The sequence below is a fragment of the Oncorhynchus tshawytscha genome, linkage group LG19 (assembly GCF_018296145.1).
Source record: "Oncorhynchus tshawytscha isolate Ot180627B linkage group LG19, Otsh_v2.0, whole genome shotgun sequence".
NCBI classification, from domain to species: Eukaryota; Metazoa; Chordata; class Actinopteri; order Salmoniformes; family Salmonidae; genus Oncorhynchus; species Oncorhynchus tshawytscha.
In genome coordinates this window covers 20,310,451-20,338,259 of record NC_056447.1, presented here as the reverse complement: position 1 = coordinate 20,338,259, position 27,809 = coordinate 20,310,451, and the positions used below count along the sequence as shown (strand labels likewise).

General features: G+C 39.7%; 1 protein-coding gene across 1 annotated transcript; it reads right to left on the bottom strand.

Annotated features, from left to right (window-relative positions):
• Window positions 1-1,033: 1,033 nt before the first annotated feature.
• Window positions 1,034-27,809, bottom strand: LOC112219219 (aminopeptidase Ey-like). The gene is made up of 40 exons (XM_024380410.2): window positions 27,114-27,809; window positions 26,866-27,008; window positions 26,603-26,751; window positions 26,312-26,438; window positions 25,939-26,093; window positions 25,573-25,686; window positions 25,231-25,374; window positions 24,980-25,045; window positions 24,712-24,777; window positions 22,893-23,074; window positions 22,609-22,685; window positions 22,279-22,412; window positions 22,119-22,174; window positions 21,859-22,006; window positions 21,638-21,729; window positions 21,360-21,470; window positions 20,804-20,971; window positions 20,424-20,564; window positions 20,212-20,293; window positions 19,929-20,084; window positions 15,822-16,357; window positions 13,087-13,229; window positions 12,440-12,576; window positions 12,086-12,212; window positions 11,829-11,983; window positions 11,612-11,725; window positions 11,299-11,442; window positions 7,937-8,002; window positions 7,645-7,710; window positions 7,019-7,194; window positions 5,721-5,797; window positions 5,450-5,577; window positions 5,295-5,350; window positions 5,049-5,196; window positions 4,843-4,934; window positions 4,632-4,742; window positions 4,315-4,482; window positions 2,788-2,928; window positions 2,081-2,162; window positions 1,034-1,879 (listed from the first exon to the last, which is right to left on the bottom strand). The coding sequence occupies exons 1-40, from the start codon at window positions 27,764-27,766 to the stop codon at window positions 1,727-1,729; spliced, it is 5,784 nt and encodes a 1,927-aa protein (XP_024236178.1). The 5' UTR covers window positions 27,767-27,809; the 3' UTR covers window positions 1,034-1,726.

The window sequence follows — 27,809 nt, the reverse complement described above, 5'->3', positions numbered from 1 at the left end:
TGTTGGAAACGAATTGTAACTGCGTTTCTTTCTCACGCGTTGAAGTCGAAATGAAGCTGACGTATCACTAGACGTACAGGCGGTTGGAGAGGAAACGGTATAAACATCCCATGACAAAAACTTTTTTACCTTTTTATTTTTAACCTTTATTTAACTAGGCAAGTCAGTTAAGAACAAATTCTTATTTACAATGACGGCCTACCCTGGCCAAACCCAGGCGACGCTGGGCCAATTGTGCGCCGCCTTATGGCACTCCACATCACGGCCGGATGTGATACAGCCTAACATCAATAGCTATAGGAAATATATACAATAATGTCTAGTCATAGTACAAAAGTCAAATTTGCTATATTATTATATCACTCCCCTCACAACCTTTTTAGTATGTAAAATGTTAGAAGGCTAACTAATAACTTTGTGTATTGGATGGTAGATCAAACACATATTCAATCTTCCTTACACAGGGGTGTTAATTGAACCATCATGGGGCTTGTAAGGGTTTCAGAGGATTATCAGGGGCTGGAAGTTGAGCTAATTGACAATAAAGCTTAATTTCTTCCTGGCCTGAGTAAACAAATGAGACCTATAAGCCCTGCAAAAGCCCTCTTTTGTTATTCATTCAGTACAGACAGCACCATGTTTACTCAAACGAGTAGCTTTTTCTGGGTGAAATATCTTCATTTCAGATTCCACAAGACTGATCTACAGTAGCCTACATTAGTCCAATATCAAGATGGCAGTCATGAGGTATGTTTTTCTGTGCACAGCCATGATATACTGTAAATTGCTTGTAGAGTAAACCTTAAAGAAGGGGGTGGGTGGTCAGACTAAGCAGGTAAAGCTTAAATCTCTGCATGTGCTGTGGGTGAGTCAAGGTGACAGCTAGTCCCCCTGCTATCCATGTGTCCTGATTCCCAGACAGTCAGTGGCAGAATGTCACACTCTGCATCTGTCCCTTTCCCATCTACTTGCTCTTGCCAACACTTTGAAGGCCATTAACATGACAGCTTGACAACCGTTTTGTAATGGACAGGTTTATTGTTTTTCAACAAAATAGCATATAATCAAAATTATTTCTCTGAAACTCTAACATAATAGAAGTTCATAGACACTCATAACATTATTGTGCTCTGGGAAATTGCAGTATGGTCCACAGAGAAAAATATATTTATTGACTAAATGTTATCACCAGGAAGTTAATGACCTTACCCCAACATTTCTGATTTAAAAGCCTGGTGCAGTCTAAAACGTGATTTCCCTGTGTTTTATATTTCCACACTTTGAGGTTGGAATAATTCTGTGAAATTGTGAAAATTATGATAATGCCCTTTTAGTGTAAGAGCTGTTTGAAAACACTGCCTGAAATTTCTGCCCGTTTTGTTGGGAGGCGGTAAATTAGTTAATCGAGCAATAAGAGAGCTCCAAACCTCTCTGCCAACAGCTAGTTTTCAGTGTTCCCATCACCACTCCCAAGCACTCCGTCAGTCCTAGCAAAATTCTTGCTTGGGAAATTGCTCTTTGCTAAGAAGCTATTTTTATTTTTTGACCATTTTAATTGAAAACAATCACAGGAACGTACTTAATTGTGACCCAGAAGTGATTTGTTATTTAGATTTTTTTTTAAACTACTGCATTAGATGTTTAGCATGCAAATAATCCAAGCACTTTGTCTGCCATAGTAAAATAACATATTTAAGCCTGTTGGACAACCAAAGCATTGAGGAGTTTAGGCAATCTCACTCAAGAACCAGTCCCACACTTTCTTCTTGTTCTCATCCACCCATTTGATATTGGCTGTAGTTCTCTCAATGGCCTGCTCCAAAGCCAAGGTCCCTGAGCCAAAACCAATCTTAGAGTTGTCCTCCTTGAATTTCTGGAGCTGACATCATGAAAAACAAAGTTACATTTTAGTCTTAGTAACTATTCCCCAGGTCATTGGTGTGAATGAGAATGTGTTCTATATTTGTCTAAATACAAATATAGTCAGTACAATTCTTAATAAAGTAAGCTATTTATTAACAGTACAGCTAAAGAAAGTACTGTACACCCAGTCATTGAAACACTTCAATTAAAACATTACCTGCTCGAGTTCAGCTTTAGTTGAGAATCTCATTGTCACACCACTTATAAGATTGGCAAATGAGAAGGATCCAACACCATACCTAGGAATTATGACAATTACAAGTTAATAATGTCCATACACAAACCAAGTATACACTGAGTGTACAAAATATTAAGAACACCTGCTCTTTCCATGACTAGGTTTTCACCTCGTCAGTCTATGATCCCTTATTGATGTCACTTGTTAAATCCACTTCAATCAGTGTAGATGAAGGGGAGGAGACAATTTATAGAAGGATTTTTAAGACTTCAGACAACTGAGACATGGATTGTGTATGTGTGCCATTCAGAGGGTGAATGGGCAAGACAAAATATGTAAGTGCCTTTGAACGGGGTACGGTAGTAGGTGCCAGGCGCACCGGTTTGTGTCAAGAACTGCAACACTGCTGGGTTTTTCACGCTCAACAGTTGTGTGTGTATCAAGAATGGTCCACTATCCAAAGGGCATCCAGCCAACTTGACACAACTGGGACGCATTGAAGTCAACATGGGCCAGCATCCCTGTGGAACGCTTTGGACACCTTGTAGAGTCCATACCCAGACGAACTGAGGCTGTTCTGAGGGCAACAGAGGGTGCAACTCAATATTAGGAAGGTGTTCCTAATGTTTTGTACACTCACTGTATTTGATTTACTGATATAAGTGCCTTTTGGGGGTACAACTTACTGTGTGAACATGTACTCCCAGTTCTGTGTCACAAAGTCCCAAGCCAATGTTTGGCCTTGAACATTACTGGAGATGTACACGATGACAGACGTTGCATCCTGCTTACGGATTTTGTCTGAATCCAAAGTGTATCTCAGGTACCTGAATTGAGTCCATAGAGTATTGATACGTTTAGACAGATTGTTATAATTTACTGTATTTGTCAATATGAAGACAATGGAAAGCAAAAACAGTTCAATATGATACATTGTATTCGGAAAGTATTCAGACCCCTTGACTTTTTAAAAATTTTGTTACGTTACAGCCTTATTCTAACATTTATTAAATAAATACAATTCCTCAGCAATCTACACACAATAGCCCATAATGACAAGGCGAAAACATTATTATTATTTTTTTAAACAATTTGATTGGAGTCCACCTCTGGTAAATTCAATTGATTGGACATGATTTGGAAAGGCACACACATCTGTCTATATAACATCTCACAGTTCACAGTGCATGTCAGAGCAAAAACCAAGCCATTAGGTCTAACGAATTGTCCGTAGAGCTCTGAGACAGGATTGTGTCAAGGCACAGATCTGGGGAGGGGTACCTAAACATTTCTTCAGTATTGAAGGACCTTAAGAACACAGTGGCCTCCATCATGCTTAGATGGAAGAAGTTTGGAACCACCCAGACTCTTCCTAGAGCTGACCACCCGGCAAAACTGAGCAATCGGGGGAGAAGGACCTTCGTCAGGGAGGGTTTTTTCAGCTGCAGGGACTGGGAGACTAGTCAGGATCGAGGCAAAGATGAATGGAGCAAAGTACAGAGAGATCCTCAATGAAAACCTACTCCAGAGCGCTCAGGACCTCAGACTGGGGCGAAGGTTCACCTTTCAACAGAACAACGACCCTAAGCACACAGCCAAGCCTGTGCAAGGGTAGCTTTGGGATAAATCTCTGAATGTCCTTGAAATCAAATTTTAAATCAAATTTTATTTGTCACATACACATGGTTAGCAGATGTTAATGCGAGTGTAGCGAAATGCTTGTTTTGGTGGGAGGCGGTCCTTGAGTGGCCCAGTCAAAGCCCAGACTTGAACCCGATCGAACATCTCTGGAGAGACCTGAAAATAGCTGTGCAGTGAAGCTCCCCATCCAACCTGACAGAGCTTGAGAGGATCTGCAGAGAAGAATGGGAGAAACTCCCCAAATAGAAGTGTGCCAAGCTTGTACATCATACCCAAGAAGACTTGAGAGTGTAATCGCTGCCAAAAGTGCTTCAAAAAAGTACTGAGTAAAGCTTCTGAATACTTATGTAAATGTGATGTTTTTATTTTGAATACATTTGCAAACATTCCTAAAAAAACAATTTTGGCTTTGTCATTGTAGGGTATTGTGTGTTGATTGATGAGGGGAAATAAACATTTAATGCATTTTAGAATAAGGCTGTAACGTAACAAAATGTTGAAAGAATCAAGTGGTCTGGAATACTTTCCGAATGTCTAATAGTACCCTCACAAAATAACCAGATGTACCCTACTTATTCAGAAGTTCATGGTCCTTAGTACATGCCAGAGATGACATCAGTTTGTCTGCATCGCTGGCAATAGTGGCAGTCTTGAACATGTCCCAACCAAAATCCCACTCTGCAGCCCCGCCTGCTGCAATGGCACTGCAGTACACTGTCATCCTCAAATTAGGATGTATCCTGATATCAAATGTTTTACATTGTTGTTACAGAGTATTATTCTTTGTTGTTGAAAACCACGCAAAAATTCCAGATATACGGTAGTATACGCTAAATTATTGATACCAGACACTTCCTTATAAATCAATGGATAACCAATATGAACTCACAGATTGTTGTCAGGGTCAGCCTTCCATTGACTGTACCAGCTTTTAGTCAGATTCTGACACTCAACCAGTCCACTGCTACAGGCCATCCTAATGGCATTCACCTGGTTGTACCTGGAAGTGAAAGGTATTCCTTCTTGTTATTATAAAGCCTTATACTCATTTCAGACCACATCAAATACACCATATCAATGCACGGGATCATTCCACTCACTGCTCATTATGCCCATCAGGAACTTTACTCCAGTCTGCAGTAATGGTCTTGAAGTGTTGAAAAAGGGGTGTCACTAGATTCCTCACATAATGCTATGACAAGGACAGAGAATAAGATGCTAAGTATGTATTAAAGTGAGATCAGTATATCTATATCAGTCTCGAAATATCTCATGTGTAATTGTCACAAATTAAATGACATTCTACCTGCATAGTCCCATAGACCTCAGTGCGATCAAACATGAGGTAAAAATAATCCAAGTTGTTCAGAGCCGACTCCCACGGTACATATTCAATTTCTTTGGAGAGGTATTTTGTCGTTTTCAGAGCTAATGTTGTGGGAATTAACTTTGCCCTGTGTAGAGAAATAAGGTTTAGAAATACAATCACCAAAATATGATGCACACAACACTTTGTGACATTGTGGTGGTTCAAAAACGTCAAAACCCCAACCTTGCTAGATTAAAAGCATCATCCACAAGTTGTGCTCTGTTGATAACTGGTATGACCTGCAAGAAGAACAAAAATCTGACTCTTATCAATGTTGTATTGAAGCAAAATAACAGTAATACCCTTCGAACATGTGATGAGTCCATTTTTCCTTTTACCTGGTGATTAGTGCTCAGTTGGAAGAGGAGACGTTCCCAGTTGCCAAGGTCATAGTTAACCCTGTAGTATCCAGTCACATTGATGTTTGCTAGTACCCAGTGACCACTTGTCAATTTATTGTTTAGGGCTGAGGGGGGAAATGAATTCATGACAGTGAAGCTACGGAGAGTAGATCAAATCTGCATGTTATTTCATAGGACTATTTTATGTGTTCATATTCGTCCACAGTTTTCTACAGACGGCACTAGTTAAAAGGTTCTGTATCCGTACCCTCTTTCTCAAGCAGCCATATCTCTTTCTGAACCACTCCTGCTTCCATCCATTTGATTGGTACTATCCACTCGTACCTAGGCACCAAAATGAACTGGGCTTTTTTATTATATATATTCTTAATCATATGTAATACATGAAAATGCTATGACCATTCATTACATATACAGTGCTTTCGGAAAGTATTCAAACCCCTTGAGTTTCTATTTTTTTAGTTTACAGCCTTATTCTGAAATTGATTAAATGTTTTTTCCCCCTCATCAATATATCATAATGACAAAGCAAAAATTAAATATCATATTTACCAAAGTATTCAGACCCTTTACTCAGTACTTTGTTGAATTACCTTTGGCAGCAATTACAGCCTCAAGTCTTCTTGGGTATGACGCTACCAGCTTGGCACACCTGTATTTGGGGAGATTCTCCCATTCTTCTGCCCAGATCCTCTAAAGCTCTGTGAGGTTGGATGGGGAGCGTTGCTGCACAGCTATTTTCAGGTCTCCCCAAAGATGTTCGATCGGGTTCAAGTCCGAGCTATGGCTGGGCCACGCAAGAACATTCAGAGACTTGTCCTGAAGCCACTCCTGCGTTGTCTTGGCTGTGTGCTTAGGGTCGTCCTGTTGGAAGGTGAACCTTCGCCCCGGTCTGAGGTCCTGAGCGCTCTGGAGCAGGTTTTCATCAAGAATCTCTCTTTACTTTAATCCCAAGAGTCTTGGTGGTTCCAAACTTCTTCCATTTAAGAATGATAGATGCCACTGTATTCTTGGGGACCTTCAATGCTGCAGAAATGTTTTGGTTCTTTTCCCCAGATCTGTGCCTCGACACAATCCTGTCTCGTAGCTCTACCGAAAATTCCTTCGCCCTCATATGGCTTGGTTTGTGCTCTGACATGCACTGTCAACTATGAGACCTTATATAGACAAGTGTATACCTTTCCAAATAATGTCTAATCAATTGAATTTACCACAGGTGGACTCCAATCAATTTGTAGAAACAGCTCAAGGATGATCAATGGAAACAGTATGCACCTGAGCTCAATTTTGAGTCTCATAGCAAAGGGTCTGAATATTTATGTCAATAAGTTATTTCTTTTTTTAGTGTTCTATACATTTAACCAACATTTCTAAAAACCTGTTTTCACTTTGTCATTATGGGGTATTGTGTGTAGATCTCTGAGGAAATTGTTTTATTTAATCCATTTTAGAATAAGGCTGTAACATAACAAAATATGGAAAAAGTCAAGTGGTCTGAATTCTTTCAGAAGGCACTGTATATCTCTCCAGACCAGTCAGACGTACTTGAAGTCAGATGGTGGTACACTCCCCACAGAATCAGGGTCCAGTAAGAAGTGCTTCTGGGTGATCAGTCCAGTGGCTGTGTTTATGGTGACCACTGGGAAGCCCATCTGAAGGACCCAGCGGTTCATGATGTCATGCACTGTACCAGGAAGTTCCATGTCACTGGCATCTACTGCCTAGAGAGGGAGACACACAGGAGAATGATTAGAGATAGTATTATGTTCCCTGTACCATAGGAGGGCAGCATTTTCATAATTCAGAAGTCCACATTCTCATTGACATGACTGTAAATAGAATGTGAGCTTGGTCAGTATCATTTGCTGCTGTAAAGGCACACATAATATCCAGGCTGTATCACATCTGGCCGTGACTGGGAGTCCCATAGGGTGGCGCACAATTGGCCCAGCGTCGTCCGGGTTTGGCCAGGGTAGGCCATCATTGTAAATATGAATTTGTTCTTACCTGACTTGCCAAGTTAAATAAAGGTTAAATAAATACATTTTCTCCACATTCTGGCGGAATGTGTAGTACTGCCACAGATGAATCATTAATTCCAACAGTACAAAGTAACTAGCTGAAAATAGGATTAGCCAATGCACGCTATTGATTGTTTCTAAGGGACTTACTCGTTGTAGATGATCCCAAAGGTCTGTCCCCACTGTGTTGTCGTAGGCAAAGTGATTCAGGTAGCTCTAGAGGATAAATATGTATTCTGCACTTAGAACAATTCATCATAGGCAATATATTCTACAGTTAATAATGAGAAATTCACTTTCAAGGGGTCTACTCACTTGTTTTCCTCTCACACACTATGCAAACAGCATTCCTTAATGCTTAACATAACTATGATAAATGTGTATCCTATCAAGAGAAGATCCTGGGCTGTAGCAGTGCCTTGGGACGGTAAGAAATACATACACTTAGTCCTTGGACGAAGACTGGTTCAGTTAGAAAATCTGACAGCATTCTCAACACTGATGCCCCCTGTAGAGAGAGTAGAAAATGGCTGAAAACTAAAATGCTTTCAAAACAGAAATAATTAAACAGAAATTGAAGAGTATAGGTTGTAGAATACTATCATTCACAACACTACATGAACACATTTATTTTTATTTATTTATTTTTATTTAACTTTTTTTTTTTAAGTATTCACACCCCTTTAATTTTTCCACATTTGTTGTGTTGCAGCCTGAATTTTTTTTTTTTTTTTTTTTTTTGTGACTGGCAAAAGTCAGATGGTGGTACACTCCCCACATATTCAGTGTCCAGTAGGAAGTGCTTGTGTGTGTGTGTGTTTATGGTGACCACTGGGAAGCCCATCTGAAGGACCCAGTGGTTCATGATGTCATGCACAGTACCAGGAAGTTCCATGCCACTGGCATCTACTGCATAATTCCACAATGTCAAAGTGGAATTATGTTTTCATAATGAATATGAATCATATGTGAATTTTTTCAATTTAATTAAAAATGAAAAGCTGAAATGTCATGAGTAAATAATTATTCAACCCCTTTGTCATGGTAAGCCTAAATAAGTTCAGGAGTAAAAATTTGCTTAACAAGTCACATAATAATTTGCATAGACTCACTCTGTGTGTGGTAATAGTGTTTAACCTGATTTTTGAATGACTACCTCATTTCTGTACCCCACACGCAAATACCGTGCATTCAGAAAGTATTCAGACACCTTGACTTTTTCCACATTTTGTTACATTACAGCCTTATTCTAAAATGGATAAAACAAAATGTTTTCTCGTCAATCTACACACAAAGGACATAGCAAAAACAGGTTTTTAGAAATTTTAGCAAATGTATTAAAAATAGAAAACTGAAATGTCACATTTACATAAGTATTCAGACCCTTTACTCAGTACTTTGTTGAAGAACCTTTGGCAGGGATTACAGCCTCAAGTCTTCTTTGGTATGATGCTACAAGCTTGGCACACCTGTATTTGGGGGAGTTTCTCCCATTCTCCTCTGCAGATCCTCTCAAGCACTGTCAGGTTGGATGGGGAGCGTTGCTGCACAGCTATTTTCAGGTCACTCCAGAGATGTTCGATCGGGTTCAAGTCCGGGCTCTGGCTGTGCCACTCAAGGACATTCAGAGACTTGTCCCGAAGCCACTCCTGCATTGTCTTGCTGTGTGCTTAGGGTCGTTGTCCTGTTGAAAGGTGAACCTTCGCCCCAGTCTGAGGTCCTGAGCGCTCGGGAGCACAAGGATCTCTCAACTTTGCTCCGTTCATCTTTCCCTCGATCCTGACTAGTCTCCCAGTCCCTGCCTCTGAAAAACATCCCCACAACATGATGCTGCCACCACAATGCTTCACCGTAAGGATGGTGCCAGATTTCCTCCAGACGTGACGCTTGGCTTTCAGGCCAAGGAGTTCAATCTTAGTTTCATCAGACCAGAGAATCTTGTTTCTCGTGGCCTGAGAATCCTTTAGGTGCCTTTTGGCAAATTCCAAGCGGGCTGTCGTGCCTTTTACTCAGGAGTGGCTTCCGTCTGGCCACTCAACCATAACAACCTGATTGGTGGAGTATTGCAGAGATGGTTGTCCTTCTGGAAGGTTCTCACAGAGGAGCTCTGGACCTTCTCCCCCGAATGCTCAGTTTGGCCAGGCGGCCATCTCTAGGAAGTGTCTTGGTGGTTCCAATCTTCCATTTAAGAATGATGGAGGCCACTGTGTTCTTGGGGATCTTAAATACTGCAGACATTTTTTGGTACCTTTCCCCAGATCTGTGCCTCGACACAATCCTGTCTCGGAGTTCTACGGACAATTCCTTTGACCTCATGGCTTGGTATTTGCTCTGACAACTGTGGGACCTTATATAGACATGTTTACTTTTCCAAATCATGTCCAATCAATTGAATTTACCCCAGGTGGACTCCAATCAAATTCTAGAAACATCTCAAGGATGATCAATGGAACAGGATGCACCTGAGCTCAATTTTGAGTGTCATATCAACGGGTCTGAATACTTATGTAAATAAGGTATATCTGTTTTTTTTATAAATTTGCAAACATTCTAAAAACCTGTTTTCGCTTAGTCATCATGGGGTATTGTGTGTAGATTTATCAGGATAAAAAAATATATATATTTTAGAATAAAGCTATAATGTAACAATGTGGAAAAAGGGAAGGGGTCTGAATACTTTCCGAATGCACTGTATCTGTAAGGTCCCTCAGTTGAGCAGTGAATTTCAAACACAGGTTCAACCACAAAGACCAGGGAGGTTTTCCAATACCTTGCAAAGAAGGGCACCTATTGGTAGATGGGTAAAAAAAAGGCAGACATTGAATATTCCTTTGAACATGGTGAAGTTATTAATTACACTTTGGATGGTGTATCAATACACCCAGTCACTACAAAGATACAGGTGTCCTTCCTAACTCAGTTGGCCAATGGTGACGTTAAAACAGTTTCAGAGTTTAATGACTGTGATAGGAGAAAACTTAGGATGGATCAATAACATTGTAGTTACTCCCCAATACTAACTTAAATAATAGAGTGAAAAGAGGAAAGCCTGTACAGAATACAAACATTCCAAAACATGCCACCTTTTTGCAACAAGGCACAAAAGTAATACTACAAAAAATGTGGCAAGGCATTTAAGTTTTTGTCCTGAATACAATGTGCTATTTTTGGAGAAAATCCAATAAAACACATTACTGACTACCACTCTTCATATTTTCAAGCATACTGGTGGCTGCATCATGCTACGGGTATGCTTGTAATCGTTAATGACTGAGGAGTTTTTCAGGATAAAAAAGAAATGAAATGGAGCTAAACACAGTCAAAATCCTAGAGGAAAACCTGGTTTCGTCTGCTTTCCACCAGACACTGGGAGATGAATAAACATTTAATCAGGACAATAATCTAAAACACAAGGCCAAGTCTACACTGGAGTTGCTTACCAAGAAGACAGGGAATGTTCCTGAGTGGCAGAGTTACAGTTTTGACTTAAATCTACTTGAAAATCTATGGAAAGATGGTTGTCTAGCAATTTCCAACAACCAATTTTACAGGGCTTGAAGAAATTTGGAAAGAATAATGTGCAAATGTTGCACAATCCAGGTGTGTAAACTCTTAGAGACTAACCAAGAAAGACTCACAGCTGTAATCTCTGCTTTTCACTTTGTCATTATGGGGAATTGTGTGTAGATGGGTGAGATTTTTAAAATGTAATTCATTTTGAATTCAGGCTCTATCACAAAATGTGGATTAAGTGAAGTGGTATGAACACATTTCTGAAGGCACTGTACATTGTCTTATGTTTACCTTGCTGTAAGAGATGACATCAAACTGTTCACTGATTTGCTCAGGCTTCTGGATGTCATCGTCTTTGGAGGACAGGGGGTGAGAGGAAGCCAAGGCATCCACTGCAAACACCCTGTGCACCTCATCAAGAACTATGAGATCTTTCTGTGGATGAGAAAGATAGGGCTGTAGTATACTGTACATGTTGTGACTTTGTGACTGCTTGTACACAGAAAGTTAGATTACTAGTCACATCTGGCACCACTATCACCTTTTTATCAAATGCTAACGGGAGGGGATGGATGTGTGTCTTGTCTTTAATGTGAAACCTTACCACGTTCCAAGTGGATTCAGCATAATCCGCCCCAAGATATGACACGTAGGATGCAAAGCCCTCATTCAGCCAGACTTCATTCCACCATCTCAGGGTCACTAGATTTCCAAACCACTGACGAAAAGAAAGACCATGACAGATGAAAATTAAATGAATGTTTGAATTTGTCTTTTTAAGAACGAGCAATGATAGTCTGATTCCCTGGACTGTATCCTACCATGTGTGCAAGTTCATGTGCAATGATGGTGGCTGTTCTCTCCTTGTTTCCATTGGAGGATGTTAAAGGATCGTAAAGCAGATTTGTTTCCCTGTAGGTAACTAGTCCCCAATTCTCCATGGCCCCAAAATAGAAGTCAGGAAGGGCAATCTGGTCTATACAGGAATGTTTGAAAAGAAATTCAACAATTATTTTATTTTCCAAAACAAATCATGATGATATCATTTGCAAATCACGTGGTCAATTTAAAATCTTACCTGATTTGGAGAGAGGGTAGGTGGTATTGTAATACACCTCAAAAAAGGACAGGATTGGTCCTGTTAGATTGAGCGCATATTCTCCATGACCTTCACTGATGGATTTTCTACGAGCCCAGATCCGAATCTGCGCGGACAGGCCAGGAGATTTATTCCAATCACAACTCTTACTGATGTAAACACTTACAGTACACTTTGTACTGTAAACACCCACCCAACATGGACAAGAACCATCACTGGTTAGATTACGGTTGAGAAAGTACACAATACATCCACTGGCTCAGCAAGAGCGTACCTTGTATGATTGTTGTTACTGCAGTTGAAATTATGCAAACATTGAGTTGATTTCATTACCAGAATATCTCCCTCCCGAGCGCTGATAAAGGAATAGTCACAGACAATCAGGGCCAGTAGGTAGGTTGACATGCTCTTGGTTGGCTCAAATCTGGTCTGTGTGACAGCCTCTGTGTATACGGTGGCGTTAACTATTTCTAAAGAAGATCAGGAACAGATTGTCAGGACAATATGATCCCTTGAAAGAAGGGCTGTCAAATGGTTTCAGTATAAACAGTAACATAATACAGTATTTAGTTTAAAGGTGCAATATGAAGAAATCACTCCGCCATTTCCTGGTTGCTAAAATTTGAATAGTTTGCCTAATTTCCGTTTATGTGACGAACAAGCAATGCATAGTGTAGAGAATCATTGTACCATCTAAACCGCTGTGAAATATATTTTCATTAACCAAAAATATTAGATTTTCAGCTGATTGAAGCTGGTGTATAAAACCGAAAGCAAAAGACGCAAAAATGAAATTTAAGATTGGGAAGCATAGAAACAGCACGCATAGAACATATCTACAGCTTTTTAGACCTGCTTTCATAACTTATATTTCTATGTGAATTTGGTCAGGTTGCCCAAAAAGCTACATTTTGCAGCTTTAAAATGCCCTAGTTTCCTGGAAACGGAATGTTTGGATGGATATAGCCGTTTCAACTAACCTGGCTCCTTGCCATTTGACAGGGCCACAGTCCCACGGGGATGGAGGAGTGTGATGTGGAAGACTGCTTTCCTCGCAGGCTCATCAAAACAAGGGAAAGTTTTCCTGGTGTGAGTAGGGTGCATCTGAGAGGTAGCTACAACCCTGTGAAGGACAAGCATAGTTTGATTATTACTGAGTCTGTGCGTGGAAAAATCAAGAGTATAAGGTGTACCACCATTGAGGTTACACCATTTAGACATACATTCATATTGAATACAAGATTCATGATATGCATAATATTACGTAGCTGAGTATCTGTGTATTGTTGTACAAAGGTTGGTAAACAAACAGCGTCTGGGACATTTTAAAGGGAAGACTAATCACTCACTCCTCTAAAGCTACTTCCTGTTTCACTGTGGGAGAAAAACTTCAGGTTCCTGTTTTTCAGTGGAAACCCACCTCTTGATTTGTACATATTTACGATACACAATTTTGCTGAATGTAAATGATTAGATATGACTGAGTTTATTTAACCTATTAGAGTTTTCAATGCAGTATGACACTGAGTACTGATACGTTTTGTGAGAAATGGAAGAAAATATTAAACATTTAAGTCATGTAGCAGATGCTCTTATCCAGAGTGACTTACAGGAGGGGGGTTACTAAGCTATATGGAATTGTTTTAAGAAGGTCATATCAAGGATCATTTAGCTCTTTGATTATGAATGTTAAGACCCCTTGAAGTATCAATTTATTTATGGCCTTACTGCTATTAGCCCATAGAAACACATTGAATAACAGATAACAGTCCCCAAAAATATCAAAAGGAAGTTTGTTCTGAAGTGTCTCTCCTATATCTGAGAGACATAAGACAGATCAGGAAACATTTGTTTGTTTTTTACATGTATTTAACCCCATATGTTTGGCATTAAACAGTCTCAATATATACAGTGCCTTCGGAAAGTACTCAGACTCTTTGACTTTTTCCAGCCTTATTTCAAATAATAATGATTATTTAATTTTTTAAAAATACTCTAAACACAATACCCCATAATGATAAAGTGAAAAACTGTTTTTTACAACTTCCAGAAGGACAACTGAGATGGTTGTCCTTCTGGAAGGTTCTCCCATCTCCACAGCACTCCACCAATCAGGCCTTTATGGTAGACTGGCAAGACGGAAGCCACTCCTCAGTAAAAGGCCCACTTGGAGTTTGCCAAAAGTGACCTTAAGACTCTCAGACCATGAGAAACAAGATTCTCTGGTCTGATGAAACCAAGATGGAATTATTTGGTCTGAAAGTCAAGCGTCACATCTAGAGGAAACCTGGCACCATCCCTACAGTGAAGCGCATGTTTTTTTTAATAGTTTCGCAAAAAAATTATAAAAACCTGTTTTTGCTTTGTCTTTATGTGTCACGCCCTGGCCATAAAGAGGCTTTTTATTCTCTTTTGGTTAGGCCAGGGTGTGACTAGGGTGGGCGTTCTATGTTATTTTTTCTATGTTTTTGTATTTCTTTCTTTTTGGCTGGGTATGGTTCTCAATCAGGGACAGCTTTCTGTCGTTGTCTCTGTTTGAGAACCATACTTAGGTAGCTCTTGCCCACATGGGTTTTGTGGGTAGGTATTTTCTGTTTAGTGTGTTTTGCACCTGACGGAGCTGTTTCGGTTGTTTATTTTGTTCCTTGTTGTATTTAGTGTTCAGTTTATTAAAATAATGATGAACACTTACCACGCTGCATCTTGGTCCTCACCTTCTTCCACCAATGGCCATTACATTATGGGGTATTGTGTGTAGATTGATAAGGGGAAAAACTATTTAATCAATTTTAGAATAAGGCTGTGATGCAACAAAATGTGGAAAAAGTCTAGGGGTCTGAATACTTTTCGAAGGCACCGTACTTCCATTCATTTTTTCAGACTTTCAGATGAGTCTTGTGAGGCCTGTGGGCAACCTAGAGCAAAACAACTGACATTTCACCTTTGCACAGAGGGGTCATATTAATGTGTAGCCCAAACGGTTTGGACGCTACAGACAGAAGTTGTTGTACCAACTCCTGATACTTGTGGAGGTCGTAGAGCAAAACAGAGAACACCATCGTGTTTGAGAGAGTCTCGGCTTTCCATAAATGGGTCATAACAGTTTGTAGGCCAAACCAGACGCTACAGACAATTTTGTGAGAAGACCGATTTCCTGGATGTCTCATGGTCTGACAAGCATCGTTCTAACTCTGTCACCTTTTACCGCATATGTTTTATTTATTTTACCTGTATTTAACTAGGCAAGTCAGTTAAGAACAAATTCTTATTTACAATGACGGCCTAGGAACAGTGAGTTAACTGCCTTGTTCAGGGGCAGGACGACAGATTTTTACTTGTCAGTTTGGGATTAAATTTAGCAACCTTTTGGTTACTAGTCCAACGCTCTAACCACTAGGCTACCTGCCGCCCCAATGCAGAAGATGCAGAAGTGCGACATAGACGGATGCGGTCGATTGAGACAAAAATGCAAAAATATCTCGAACTTAAACGGACAGATTTTTATGTTGATTGTTGTATTATGCTAATGAGATTTCCGTGCAGGCGCAGACATCAACCTTAGGGGTTTAAGTGTCTTGCTCAAGAGCACATCGGCATACATTTAATCTAGTTGGCCCCGGGATTAGAAACCAGTGACCTTTCGGTTACTGGCCCAACACTCTTAACCACTAGGTTACCTGCTGCTATTATCATAATGAAGGTTCAATTGACTCACTTTTTAACTCCATCTTCTTCATATTCACTCCTGTAGAAACCTGCTAGGTCATCAGCCAGCTCCCCAACAAACACTGTGTCCAGCTGGTAGGATTCTCCAACAGCTAACTTGCCATTCAGTTCCAATACCAGGAACTGAGTTGTTGGCTGTAGCCAGGATTTCTTTATGGTTGGTGCGGGTGTGCTACCGAGAGCAGACAGTTTAGCCAGATGGTCATCCCCCCACTTGGTGTAGTTCAGCTTGTTGGAGTGTATGAGGATCAGGTCCGTCTCCTTCACACATTGGAAGACCACATAGGATTTCCCTGTGAAGATGTAGAGGCCTTGTGCGTTGACGGTGAGTCGGGGCCACAGGGTTAGGTTGTAGTGGTCAGGCTTCAGAGTGTCTGGGAGACGGTACTTGTCCCATGGGGCGACGATCTCTACGCTATCTGTCAGTGCAATAGCCCACAATGTAACGATGGTCGCCACAGAGAGGACTCCCAGCACAACGCAGAGAATAAAGAACTTGCTGATTTTGCAGGATTTCTCCATGTCCTAGAGGAGTCTCAGCACGCACTAAGTGAGAGGGCTGAGCTGATATCAGTGCTTCCCTTCAAAATTAATGGATGATCTATTTAGTAGTAGCTTTTGTGGGTGGGGAGTTGCTGACAACTTAAAGAAGATGATAAGAGAGAAAAATGGGCAGTAATAACTTTTTATTGTGTTGTTCCATAAGCAACTGGCATTTTTACACATTCATCGATCACCATTCCAGGGATGACCAGGGTTGGGTAGGTTATTTTCTAAATGTAATCTGTTACAGTTACTAGTTACCTGGACAAAATTGTAACCAGCAACGTAACCTTTGGATTACCAAAACTCTAATGTAATCTAATTACATTCAGTTACTTTTAGATTACTTTCATTTTAAGAGGCACGAGAAGAAGATAAAAATGTAGGTTACCAATTGAATGACATCTATTGCAGGATAAATCAATGTTAAAGTTTACATAGCTGGCCATATATGAATGTTAAATTGTACTTGATGGGTTGGTTATGTAGGCTTCTTCTAACCCATAGCTTTCTACTACATTAAATGATATCTTTACATTAATATGTATAATTTTTAAGTCCAAAAATGGATGTAGCAACTACAGATTGCAGTCTATCAAAAGTCTATCAAAAGTGTGTGAGTTTGAGCATGTGTCCATTAGGCCTATGGATGTATTTTTTTATGAGCATGAATTAGATTGAGTAACAACAGCCCTACATTTATTCCAAAGGCTGGGATCCGCACTATGCAGCTGTTGCAAGAGCTCATTTTTTGCTGTCCACTGGTTTCAAAACCAATGATTGATAGGCAGCTTAAGTTTCTTGAATTCAACCATTATTGGGTTCAAATACACATTTAGATTTGTGAACAGCCATCCACAACAATCACAATCCAACCAAAGGCGCAAATAGCTAAATCAGAGAGTAGCAGTATGATTTATATCAATGCTCTATGTACATTCAAAAGATTGCACACGCCTATTCATTCAAGGGTTTTTCTTAATTTTTTACTATTTTCTACATTGTAGAATAATAGTGAAGACACGAAATTATGAAATTACACATGGAATTATGTAGTAACCAAAAAAGTGTTAACCAATTTAAAATATATTTTATATTTGAGATTCTTCAAAGTAGCCACCCTTTGCCTTGATCACAGCTTTGCACACTCGTGGCATTCTCTCAACCAGCATCATGAGGTATTCACCTGGAATGCATTTAAATTAACAGGTGTGCCTTGTTAATTTGTGGAATTAAGGGGTGGGGGTGTAGGGGTGGTATACAGAAGATAGCCCTATTTGGTAAAAGACCAAGTCCATATTATGGCAAGAACAGATCAAATAAGCAAAGAAAAACAACAGTCCATCATTACTTTCAGACATGAAGGTCAGTCAATCCGGAAAATTTCAAGAACTTTGAAAGTTTCTTCAATTGCAGTCGGAAAAACCATCAAACGCTATGACGAAACTGACTCTCATGAGGACCGCCACAGGAATGGATGACCCAGAGTTACCTCTGCTGCACAGGATACGTTCATTAGAGTAACCAGCTTAAGAAATTGTAGCCCAAATAAATGCTGAGTTCAAGTAACAGACACATCTCAACATCAACTGTTCAGAGGAGACTGTGTAAATCAGGCCTTCATGTTCGAATTGCTGCAAAGAAACCACTACTAAAAGGACACCAATACAAAAAAGAGACTTGGTGGAAATTAGTCCAAATTTGAGATTGTTGGTTCTTTGGTGGCTACTTTGAATAATCTCATATATAAAATATTTTTTAAATTGGTTAACACTTTTTTGGTTACTACATGATTCCATATGTGTCATTTCATATTTTTGATGTCTTCACTATTATTCTAAAATGTAGAAAATAATAAAAAATAAAGAGAAACCCTTGAATGAGTAGGTGTGTCCAAACTTTTAACTGGTAATGTAGATATCAATAGTAAGTGATATCTGTATCGCCGTAGACTACACCACTGCTGTCATCATTACCTCCAAGCGTTTATTCAAGTTGGTTAATCTTTGGATGCCGACAGCAGTCGCACCATTGGAAGAAATGTTTGGACTGTAGCCTAAAAAGCATATTCATGCTCTTTTTCCGTGATCCATCAAACACATTTGGTGTGTCATCATAGTGGTCTCTGATTTGTGGTCAGATTCGCTCAGTTGGAACAAACTAAAACTTGCTCCTTTTTTCAATGATGATTTGAATGTCATTGAGAAAACAGAGAAGTGTCAAAGATTTTTTTCCACAAACATCCTTTCTGAATTTAAAAGTAGTCCTCGACATAATCATCTAGTTTTTCAAAAGTATCTACAATCTGATTACAATATTTTCTGTTGGAAACGTAACAGATTGCAGTTACCGTTTTTTAAAAATCCCTTACATTTTACTCCCCAACCCTGGGTATGACAGACATACTGTCACGGATCCCTCGGGAACTGTGTCATTACGCACACCTGGTCCCCATTTCCCTGATTGTAATTGTATAAATGTGCCCTTTGGTTCACCATTGGGCTGTTGATTAGTGGTCAAATGTCCGTTGGTTGTGTGAGTACCTGGGCCTTGTTGTTTTGACTTTCATGCTGCTTGTAATTGCGCAGATGATTACGGGTCTCGTCCCGTGTATTGTGCAGATGATTACGGGTCTCGTCCCGTGCGTTAATCATTGTGCGCTGGTGTTATTTATTCGAGGTATTCCTCGCTCTTTTGTTTGCGTTTCAACCCTGTGTTTTGTATACGTCTTTGTCCCGGTGCCTTTACATGGCACGCCGTAATTTGGGACATTTAAAAAAATAACACACAAAAACTATTACGCATTCCTGCGCCGGTCTCTCGATCCTTCATACCAATAGTTTTGGAGGAAAAGTGCAAAATACTTCTAGGCAACCCATTGAATTTGACTTTTTTTTTTACACTTTCTGTTACTATTTCTGTAATTACAGTGTAACAAGTATTGTAAACACTCTACTTAGGTTAGAGCTAAGGTTAGGGTTTAGAGTTTTTGCTGTGAGTACAGTGTTGTAATGAGTAATTACAATACGTGTTACACTGTACTTAGATGCACTTGACACCATATCTACTGTAATCAAATGTTTGTCCAGTGACTATTTCAGAATGTCCTCTGATTATCATAGAATGATGTATTACCTTGTTATAAGGAGAACTGTTTATTTCCAGTAATGTAAAAGCCCCAAAGAAGCAAAATTACATAAAAGATGCAGCGTAAAACAGGTGTATTATTTCCACAACAATAAACCAGTGTTTTATAACAAATCAGCATTGTAGATAGTTACTGTCTTCAAATATCTACAAATACTGACTTAAGCAAAATATACTATGATAAAAAATAAACTTCCCAAAAAGTTATTCAGGATGCAAGCATGTATCAAAATGTCTTTAGTCTTTGTTAGAAAAAGCACATTTCAATTCATACATAGTATTTCTGATTAAACGGCAGGATAGCTGTAGAATGAAAATGGCCCTTTAACCGTTAAAGAGACAACTCTCATAAAAACCGGGAACATAGCTTTTGGATAGGTGTTTTGTTTCTCCATGTGACCCTTTATTCTTTAGGAACCTCTGTTGTAAACCATGTCTGCACTGAGTCCTTGTTCTCTGCCACCCATTTGATGTTAGCTGTTGTCCTCTCAATGGACTGTGAAACTGCCAAGGTACCTGAGCCAAAGCCAACCTCAGAGTTGTCCGCCTGGAATTGCTTGAGCTGTGACAGCGAAGAGAAACATGAACTTATATTGTGAAGAAACTTAAATATTCAGGGTCCACATATTATTCCAATACAAACATGTTGAGCAGTACGTGCTGAAAAATCCCCTAAACTTTTATTTTACCTGTTTGAGCTCAAATTCTGTTGAGAACCTCTTGGTCACACCATTGATGAGATTGGAGAAGGAGAAAGATCCACCACCGTACCTATGACAGAATAAGAGGTAAGGCTAAAGAACAGCATCTAGTGAAGAGTTAGATCAAATATCAGTGTGACAAATAATGACATTGTAAATTAAACAATCAAAACAATATGTGTTTAAAAGCTCAAACTCACTGAGTAAAGATGTAATTCCATCGGTCTCTCATAAAGTCCCAGGCCAGAGACTGGCCCACCACGTTGCTTGCAATGTAAACAATGGTAGAGGTAGCATCCTGCTTGCGAATTTTGTTTGCGTCCAGGGTGTATTCCAGGTACCTAAATGTGGCATGGAGGTACAAAGACAATATGAGGCATTGAAGCACCTCATATTCATGTCAGACACACAAGGCTCTTTCAAGCTTTGTTTTAATAGGTCTCCTTTTGACGCCAGGCAGAGAATCAATGCTTTGCTGCTTATTGAATACTCTCTGACACTTACAAGAGGGCAAATAACAGATTGCAATTTCAGGTTAACATTACTATATTTAGTCTGGCCTGGATAAACTTGAACTCACTTGTTGAGTAGCCAGGGCTGCTTGGTACAGGCCAGGGCAGATCGAAGCTTGTCTGCCTCAATAGCGATGGTGGCAGCCTTGAACTGATCCCAACCAAATTCCCACTCCGCAGCCCCCCCTGCAGCAATAGCACTGCAGTACACTGTCGTCCTCAAGTTGGGGTGTATCCTAATAGGATATAAAATATATAAATATTTCAGCATCTATCATGCTGTGTGGTACTCAAAACATTTTGATATTTACTGTTATAGGTGTAGGATCTGACTTTGTAATGAAGAAAAAACAAATTATAATTAAAACATTTACTAATTTACACTTAAAATTTACACTAAATGCTTCTGAAGTTTGTAATTTCCATTTTGAAATTTCAGGTGTCATTTTCCCTTAGGAAAAATGTATCAACCCATACAAAAATTATAATCTACATAATAATTTACATTTCCTTTTGCTGCAGGATTATTTTCCTACTGTAGAAAACTGGCTCAGATTAAGATCCTACATCTGTAAGGGTATTCAGAAATGAATCTGAATTGCATTCAAATCCTACTGAACTCACGGATTGTTTGCAGAGTCTTTCATCCACTGACTGTACCAGCCTTTAGTCAGAGTCTGGCACTCTTCCATACCAGTGCTGCAGGCCACCCTGATGGCATTCGCCTGGTTGTACCTGAGGGTGGAAAAATACAAGTAAAGGGAGAGTAGAGTAAGGGGATTGTCTTGGCCTTCAAATAGTGATATTGTGAAAAGGATACTTTTGTTTGGACATGGCTGGGTAAAAGCAAAAATTAAATGTTATATTATAATCAAGAAATGTAAGGCTATTGATCTACTCACTGGTCCATATGTCCAGTGGGTACTTCTGTCCAGTTTCCAGTGATATTCCCAAAGTGCTTAAAAAGTGGTTCTATTTGATATTTTAGGTAAGTCTAAAAGATCAAAACAAACAGGAGAAAAAGTATAATTTCCAATACTATTTTGTTTAGTATACAGCCCATAATATTATTTGTAACATGCTTTTTATTTTTTAGCATTGCTTTTCTAGATAATAAACCAACCTGCATAATCCCATAGATTTCACTCCGATCAAACATGAGGTAGAAAAAGTCCAAGTTGTCAAGAGCTGACTCCCACGGCATATATTCCCTTTCACTTCTGAGATACTTCGTTGTTCGCAACGCTAATGTTGTGTTGATATATTTTGCCCTTGACAGAGAAAATATACAAATGAATTGAGAATCCTTCTAGGCCTACTATTTATGAATCAAATGCCAAGTATTACTATTTAAATCATGCATAGAGTAAACTATGTACTCACCTTGCAAGGTTAAAAGCATCATCCACCAATTGAGCTCTGTTGATAACTGGAATAGACTATGCAAAAACATTACCATCAACATTAGCATGAATGACTGTTTCTGTATTTTGTGTAATTTGACGTTTATTTGGAGAATCGGTTGTTTTCATCCATGTCTGACCTCATGATGGCTGCTCAGTACACCGAGGAGACGTTCCCAGTTGGTGTTATCATAGTTAACCCTATAGTATCCAGAGACGTTAAGGTTGGCCAGTATCCAGTTGTTCCCAGTGACTATCATGTCAGGCTTATGAGCTTAATATTTAGGGACAAAAGCAACATGTCAGTTTCCAAATCATCATATATCTAAATAATGCTCTTTGATAAGATTCTCTTGGCTGTACTGTAATCCCTAGCTTTTGCTCATCTCCATCTGTGAACTGTTAATTGCGTTAAATATACCACAATACATTTGACAGGTTCCCACATCGTCAGTGGTTGTAATGCATACCAGTTTTGTCCTCTAGCCATGTCTGTTGCTGTACAACTCCTGTCTTCATCCACCTGATTGGTACTATCCACTCATACCTGGGGAAAGACATTATCATTAAGTTATTGCGCGCTATACAGTTTTTAAATTAGTATTAAGGTTGTTATGAATGATACTGAGACACTCATAAAGGTGTCATGACTGGTTCAGAAAGGTTTTATGTATACCCCCCTATAGTAAAGTGTTAGCATTTGTTTAATCCTCAACTTAGTTTGCAATTATTCATCATTTACATTCCGACTTACTTGAAGTCAGATGGTGGTACACTCCCTGCAGTGGAAGGGTCCAGTAAGAAGTGCTGCTGGTTGATCAGTCCAGTGGTTGTGTTTATGGTGACCACTGGGAAGCCCATCTGAAGGACCCAGCGGTTCATGATGCTGTGCACAGTTTGGCCTGTGGGAAGTGACGTGCCAGTGGAATTTACTGCCTAGAGACGAAGGAAAGAAACGTTAAGGTTAAAACAAATATATACAGTACCAGTCAAAAGTGTGGACACACCAACTCAATCCAAGGTTTTTCTTTATTGTTACTACGTTCTATATTGTAGAATAATAGTGAAGACATCGAAATAACACATGGAATCATGTGTTATTTCAAAAAAGTGAACACCAAAAAAGTGTTAACCAATTCAAAATATAATATATTTGAGATTCAAAGTAGCCACCCTTTGTCTTGATGACAGCTTTGTACAAACTTTGCATTCTTTCAACCAGCTTCATGAGGTAGTCACCTGGAATGCATTTCAATTAACAAGTGTGCTTTGTTAAAAGTTCATTTGGGGAATTTCTTTCCTTCTTAATGCATTTGAGCCAATCAGTTGTGTTGTGACAAGGTAGGGGTGGTATACAGAAGATGACCCTATTTGGTAAAAGACCAAGTCCATATTATCGCAAGAAGAGCTCAAATAAGCAAAGAAAAACGACAGTCCATCATTACTTTAAGACATGAAGGTCAGTCAATCCGGAAAATTTCAAGAACTTAAAGTTTCTTTAAGTGCAGTCGCAAAAACCATCAAGGACTATGATGAAACTGACTTATGATGTTCGCCACAGGAAAGGAAGACCCAGAGTTACCTCTGCTGCAGAGGATATGTTCATTAGAGTTAATTGCACCTCCCAGATTGCAGCCCAAATAAATGCTTCACAGAGTTCAAGTAACAGACGCATCTCAACATCAACTGTTCAGAGGAGACTGTGTGAATCAAGCCTTCATGGTCGAATTGCTGCAAATAAACCACTACTAAACCAATAAGACGATATTTGCTTGGGCCAAGAAATACGAGCAATGGACATTAGACCAGTGTGATGGTGTGGGGGTGCTTTACTGGTGACACTGTCAGTGATTTATTTAGAATTCAAGGTGCACTTAACCAGCATGGCTACCACAGCATTCTGCAGTGATATCCCATCTGGTTTGCGCTCAGTTTGACTATCATTTGTTTTTCAACAGGACGATGACCCAACACACCTCCAGGCTGTGTAAGGGCTATTTGACCAAGAAGGAGAGTGATGGAGTGCTGCATCAGATGACCTGGCCTCCACAATCACCTGACCTCAACCCAATTAAGATAGCTTGGGATGAGTTGGACTCCAGAGTGAAGGAAAAGCAGCCAACAAGTGCTCAGCATATGTGGGCACTCCTTCAAGACTGTTGGAAAATCATTCCAGGTGAAGCTTGTTGAGAGAATGCCAAGGGTGTGCCAAGCTGTCATCAAGGCGAAGGGTGGCTACTTTGAAGAATTTAAAATATACTTTTGATTTGTTTTACTACATGATTCCATATGTGTTATTTCATATTTTTGATGTCTTCACTATTATTCTACAATGTAGAAAATAGTAAAAAATAAAGAAAACCCTTGAATGAGTAGGTGTGTCCAAACTTTTGACTGGTACTGTGTATGATGTGTGTGTGTGTGTATGTATGTGTGTGTATGTATGTATGTATGTATGTATGTATGTATATATATATATATATATATATATATATACACACATTTGTTGATAGAAGTTTCAAGTTATCACTACTGTTTCAGCGTTTGATTATGTAATAATAGAGAGAACTTACCATTTGGAGGTGATCCCAGAGGTCAGTATACACTGTGTTATCATAGGCAAATGTGTTCAGGTATGTCTGGGAGAATAGGGGAAAGAAAGGTTATTCAGCAACACAATAAACATACATAATTGCTTTGGACTTATAGATGCATTTTACTATATCTACCCTGTACTTACTCTTCTCTTATGACAGCCAGAGACAACCATTTCTGTTCTACCACCTGCAGTACAGTGTTACTCAGGATTATATTAATAATATGATAATATACTGTACATACACTGAGTCCTGTGGAGAAGACCTCTTCAGACAGGAAATCAGAGAGCATTCTCAACACTGATGCTCCCTGTGGACGCCACAGAATTCAAATGACGATACATGATATAGCTACAACTAAAACAAATGTATATTAATCAAGGATAGATATTTCATGTCTGCAACACAATTAGTCACATTTTATGATTTTATTTAAGTTGACATCAATGTTATTTGTTCTTCAAAGATCATGGCAGAGAAAACACTTGAGCGTACCTTGCTGTAAGAGATGGCATCAAACAGTTCACTGATTTGCTCAGGCTTCTGGATGTCCTCCTCTCTGGATGACAGGGGGTGAGATGAGGCAAGAGCATCTACTGCAAACACCCTGTGCACATCACCCAGAACTATCAGGTCTTTCTGTGGAGGGAAAGGACATGATTATACACTGAGTAAATGAGGGGAAACCTCTCCAGTCCACTCCATGTGGACAATTGATATGCATCGTCTTCATAATTTGTTCAGCCAAAGAAAATAATATCAATGACAGAAAGCTGTCCATATGAAGATCTGAGATGAATAGTTGAAACACTTAGTTGAAATAGTTGAAACACTTACAATGTTCCAGTCAGGCTCTGCTTCATTTGCCCCAAGATATTCTACGTAAGACGCAAAGCCCTCATTTAGCCACAGGTCATTCCACCACCTCAGTGTCACAAGGTTTCCAAACCACTGAACAGAAGAGATTCATGTTACTTACAAGACCATTCAAAATAAAACAGGTTGACTTCAATCCAAAGTAATCAGCAAACACAAGACATTAAGATAATTTACAGTAGGTTATGAATTGCTAAAACATACAGTAACTGCATTTACTCATAAATGTCTCAAGTTAGCCAAAGTACATGACCCAGTTAATCGTTTTATGAAAACACAAGGAGGTACAGTATATTGTATGTACAATACTGTATGTAGTTCCCATACCATGTGGGCCAGTTCATGAGCAATAATGGTGGCGATCCTTTCTTTGTTTGAATTGGAGGACATCTTAGGGTCGTACAAGAGGGCTGTTTCTCTGTATGTAATGAGTCCCCAGTTCTCCATTGCTCCAGCATTGAAGTCAGGCAAAGCAATCTGGTCTGGAAGAAAGAATCGGCAAACAAAAAGGATGACAGTTTCTCAGCCATATACGGTACTATAGAGCTACAATAACTCCACGAATAAAGACTTAACAGATGCCATATAAGAGTTTATTGACAGCATACGGCTTCCCATAAAGTGTCTGAAACCTATAAAGAAATCCACCATCTAAAACCTTATTAAGATGTAAGAAATTAAACTTTTATAAAACCCTTACCTGACTTTGGCAGAGGGTAGGTGGCATTGTAATATTTTTCGAAGAATTTCAGGATGGGTCCTGTTTTGCTGAGGGCGTACTCGCCTTGTCCATCAGCGATAGCTTTTTTGCGGGCATAGATCCGGATCTGAAAACAATTTAGCAGCATTGCACTTCATACTGTACATCACAAACACAGCTATATCTACATGGACTTTATGACACTTGAACATTGAGCTTTTTCCTTGAATGTGACAAATAGAAAAGTGGGACTGAACATAGTTATTCTAAAGAATAGGTCAAATACATTACCAGAACATTGTCATTTGTGCTGTTAATATAGTCGTAGTCACTGACAATAAACGCCAACAAGTATGTTGACATTTTTTTTGTTTTGTCGAAAGATGTCCTCCAAACTCTCACAGGCCCCTTGGGCCCCGCCTCAGTGACTTCAACAGGAGCTGAGCAAGAATTAGGAAAAGAGAAGAGCGGACAATAAGATGTTTTGATAAGAATCATAATGCAGCATTTCTAAATTATGACCAAAGCCTTCTTTAAACATTCACAGTACTGACCATGCTCCATGCCGTTGGACAGGGCCACTGTCATCGGGGGATGGAGGAGTGTGATGTGGAAGATGGCTTTCATTGCAGGCTCATCAAAACAGGGGAAGGCTTTCCTGGCATCTGTGGGCTGCATTTGAGTTGTCGCAACAACTCTGAGACAAACAGTACAATGGTTCAGAATTGTTTCGTCAAATGTTGGTGTAATCTATCAAGTCAATCTACATCAGCATTACAGTTTAAGCTTCATTACAACTTACTTTTCTTCTCCTTCCTCCGTATATACACTCCTATAAAAGCCTCCCAAGTCATCAGCCAGCTCCCCAACAAACACTGTGTCCAGCTGGTAGGATTCTCCAACTGCTAACTTGCCATTCAGTTCCAATACCAGGAACTGAGTTGTTGGCTGTAGCCAGGATTTCTTTATGGTTGGTGCGGGTGTGCTACCGAGAGCAGACAGTTTAGCCAGATGGTCATCCCCCCACTTGGTGTAGTTCAGCTTGTTGGAGTGTATGAGGATCAGGTCTGTCTCCTTCACACATTGAAAGACCACATAGGATTTCCCTGTGAAGATGTACAGGTCTTGTGCGTTGACTGTGAGTCGAGGCCACAGGGTTAGGTTGTAGTGGTCAGGCTTCAGGGTGTCTGGGAGGCGGTACTTGTCCCATGGTTCATTTGAGGGTGCAGTTGTGGGTATGACAGGTGTGGTGATCTGTGGCTTGACAGTTGACCCTCCAGGTGTGGTGACCGGTGGCTTGATAGTGGAACCTCCATTAGTCGGACTGACAGCCTCGTTTTTGGCTACCTCTTGAGAATAAACGACTGCCAACGCAATGACGGTGGCCACTGCCCCTGCACCAAACACAATGCCCACCACCCCAACAAACTTACTGATATAGAAGCCTCCCCCCATGTCCAACTGGCATAAAACTACACAGCAAAAGAGATGATGTGGT

What these genes read in the sequence shown, in the direction of transcription:
- LOC112219219 (XM_024380410.2), bottom strand. Translation starts at nt 27,766, where the DNA reads ATGGGGGGAGGCTTCTATATCAGTAAGTTTGTTGGGGTGGTGGGCATT. An exon ending in GAAGAAGATGGAGTTAAAAA is followed by an intron (nt 13,230 to 15,821) that starts GTGAGTCAATTG and finishes TGTCCTTCACAG; the next exon opens with GGTTGTAGCTACCTCTCAGA. An exon ending in GCTGACCCTGACAACAATCT is followed by an intron (nt 4,483 to 4,631) that starts GTGAGTTCATAT and finishes ATTTGATATCAG; the next exon opens with GATACATCCTAATTTGAGGA.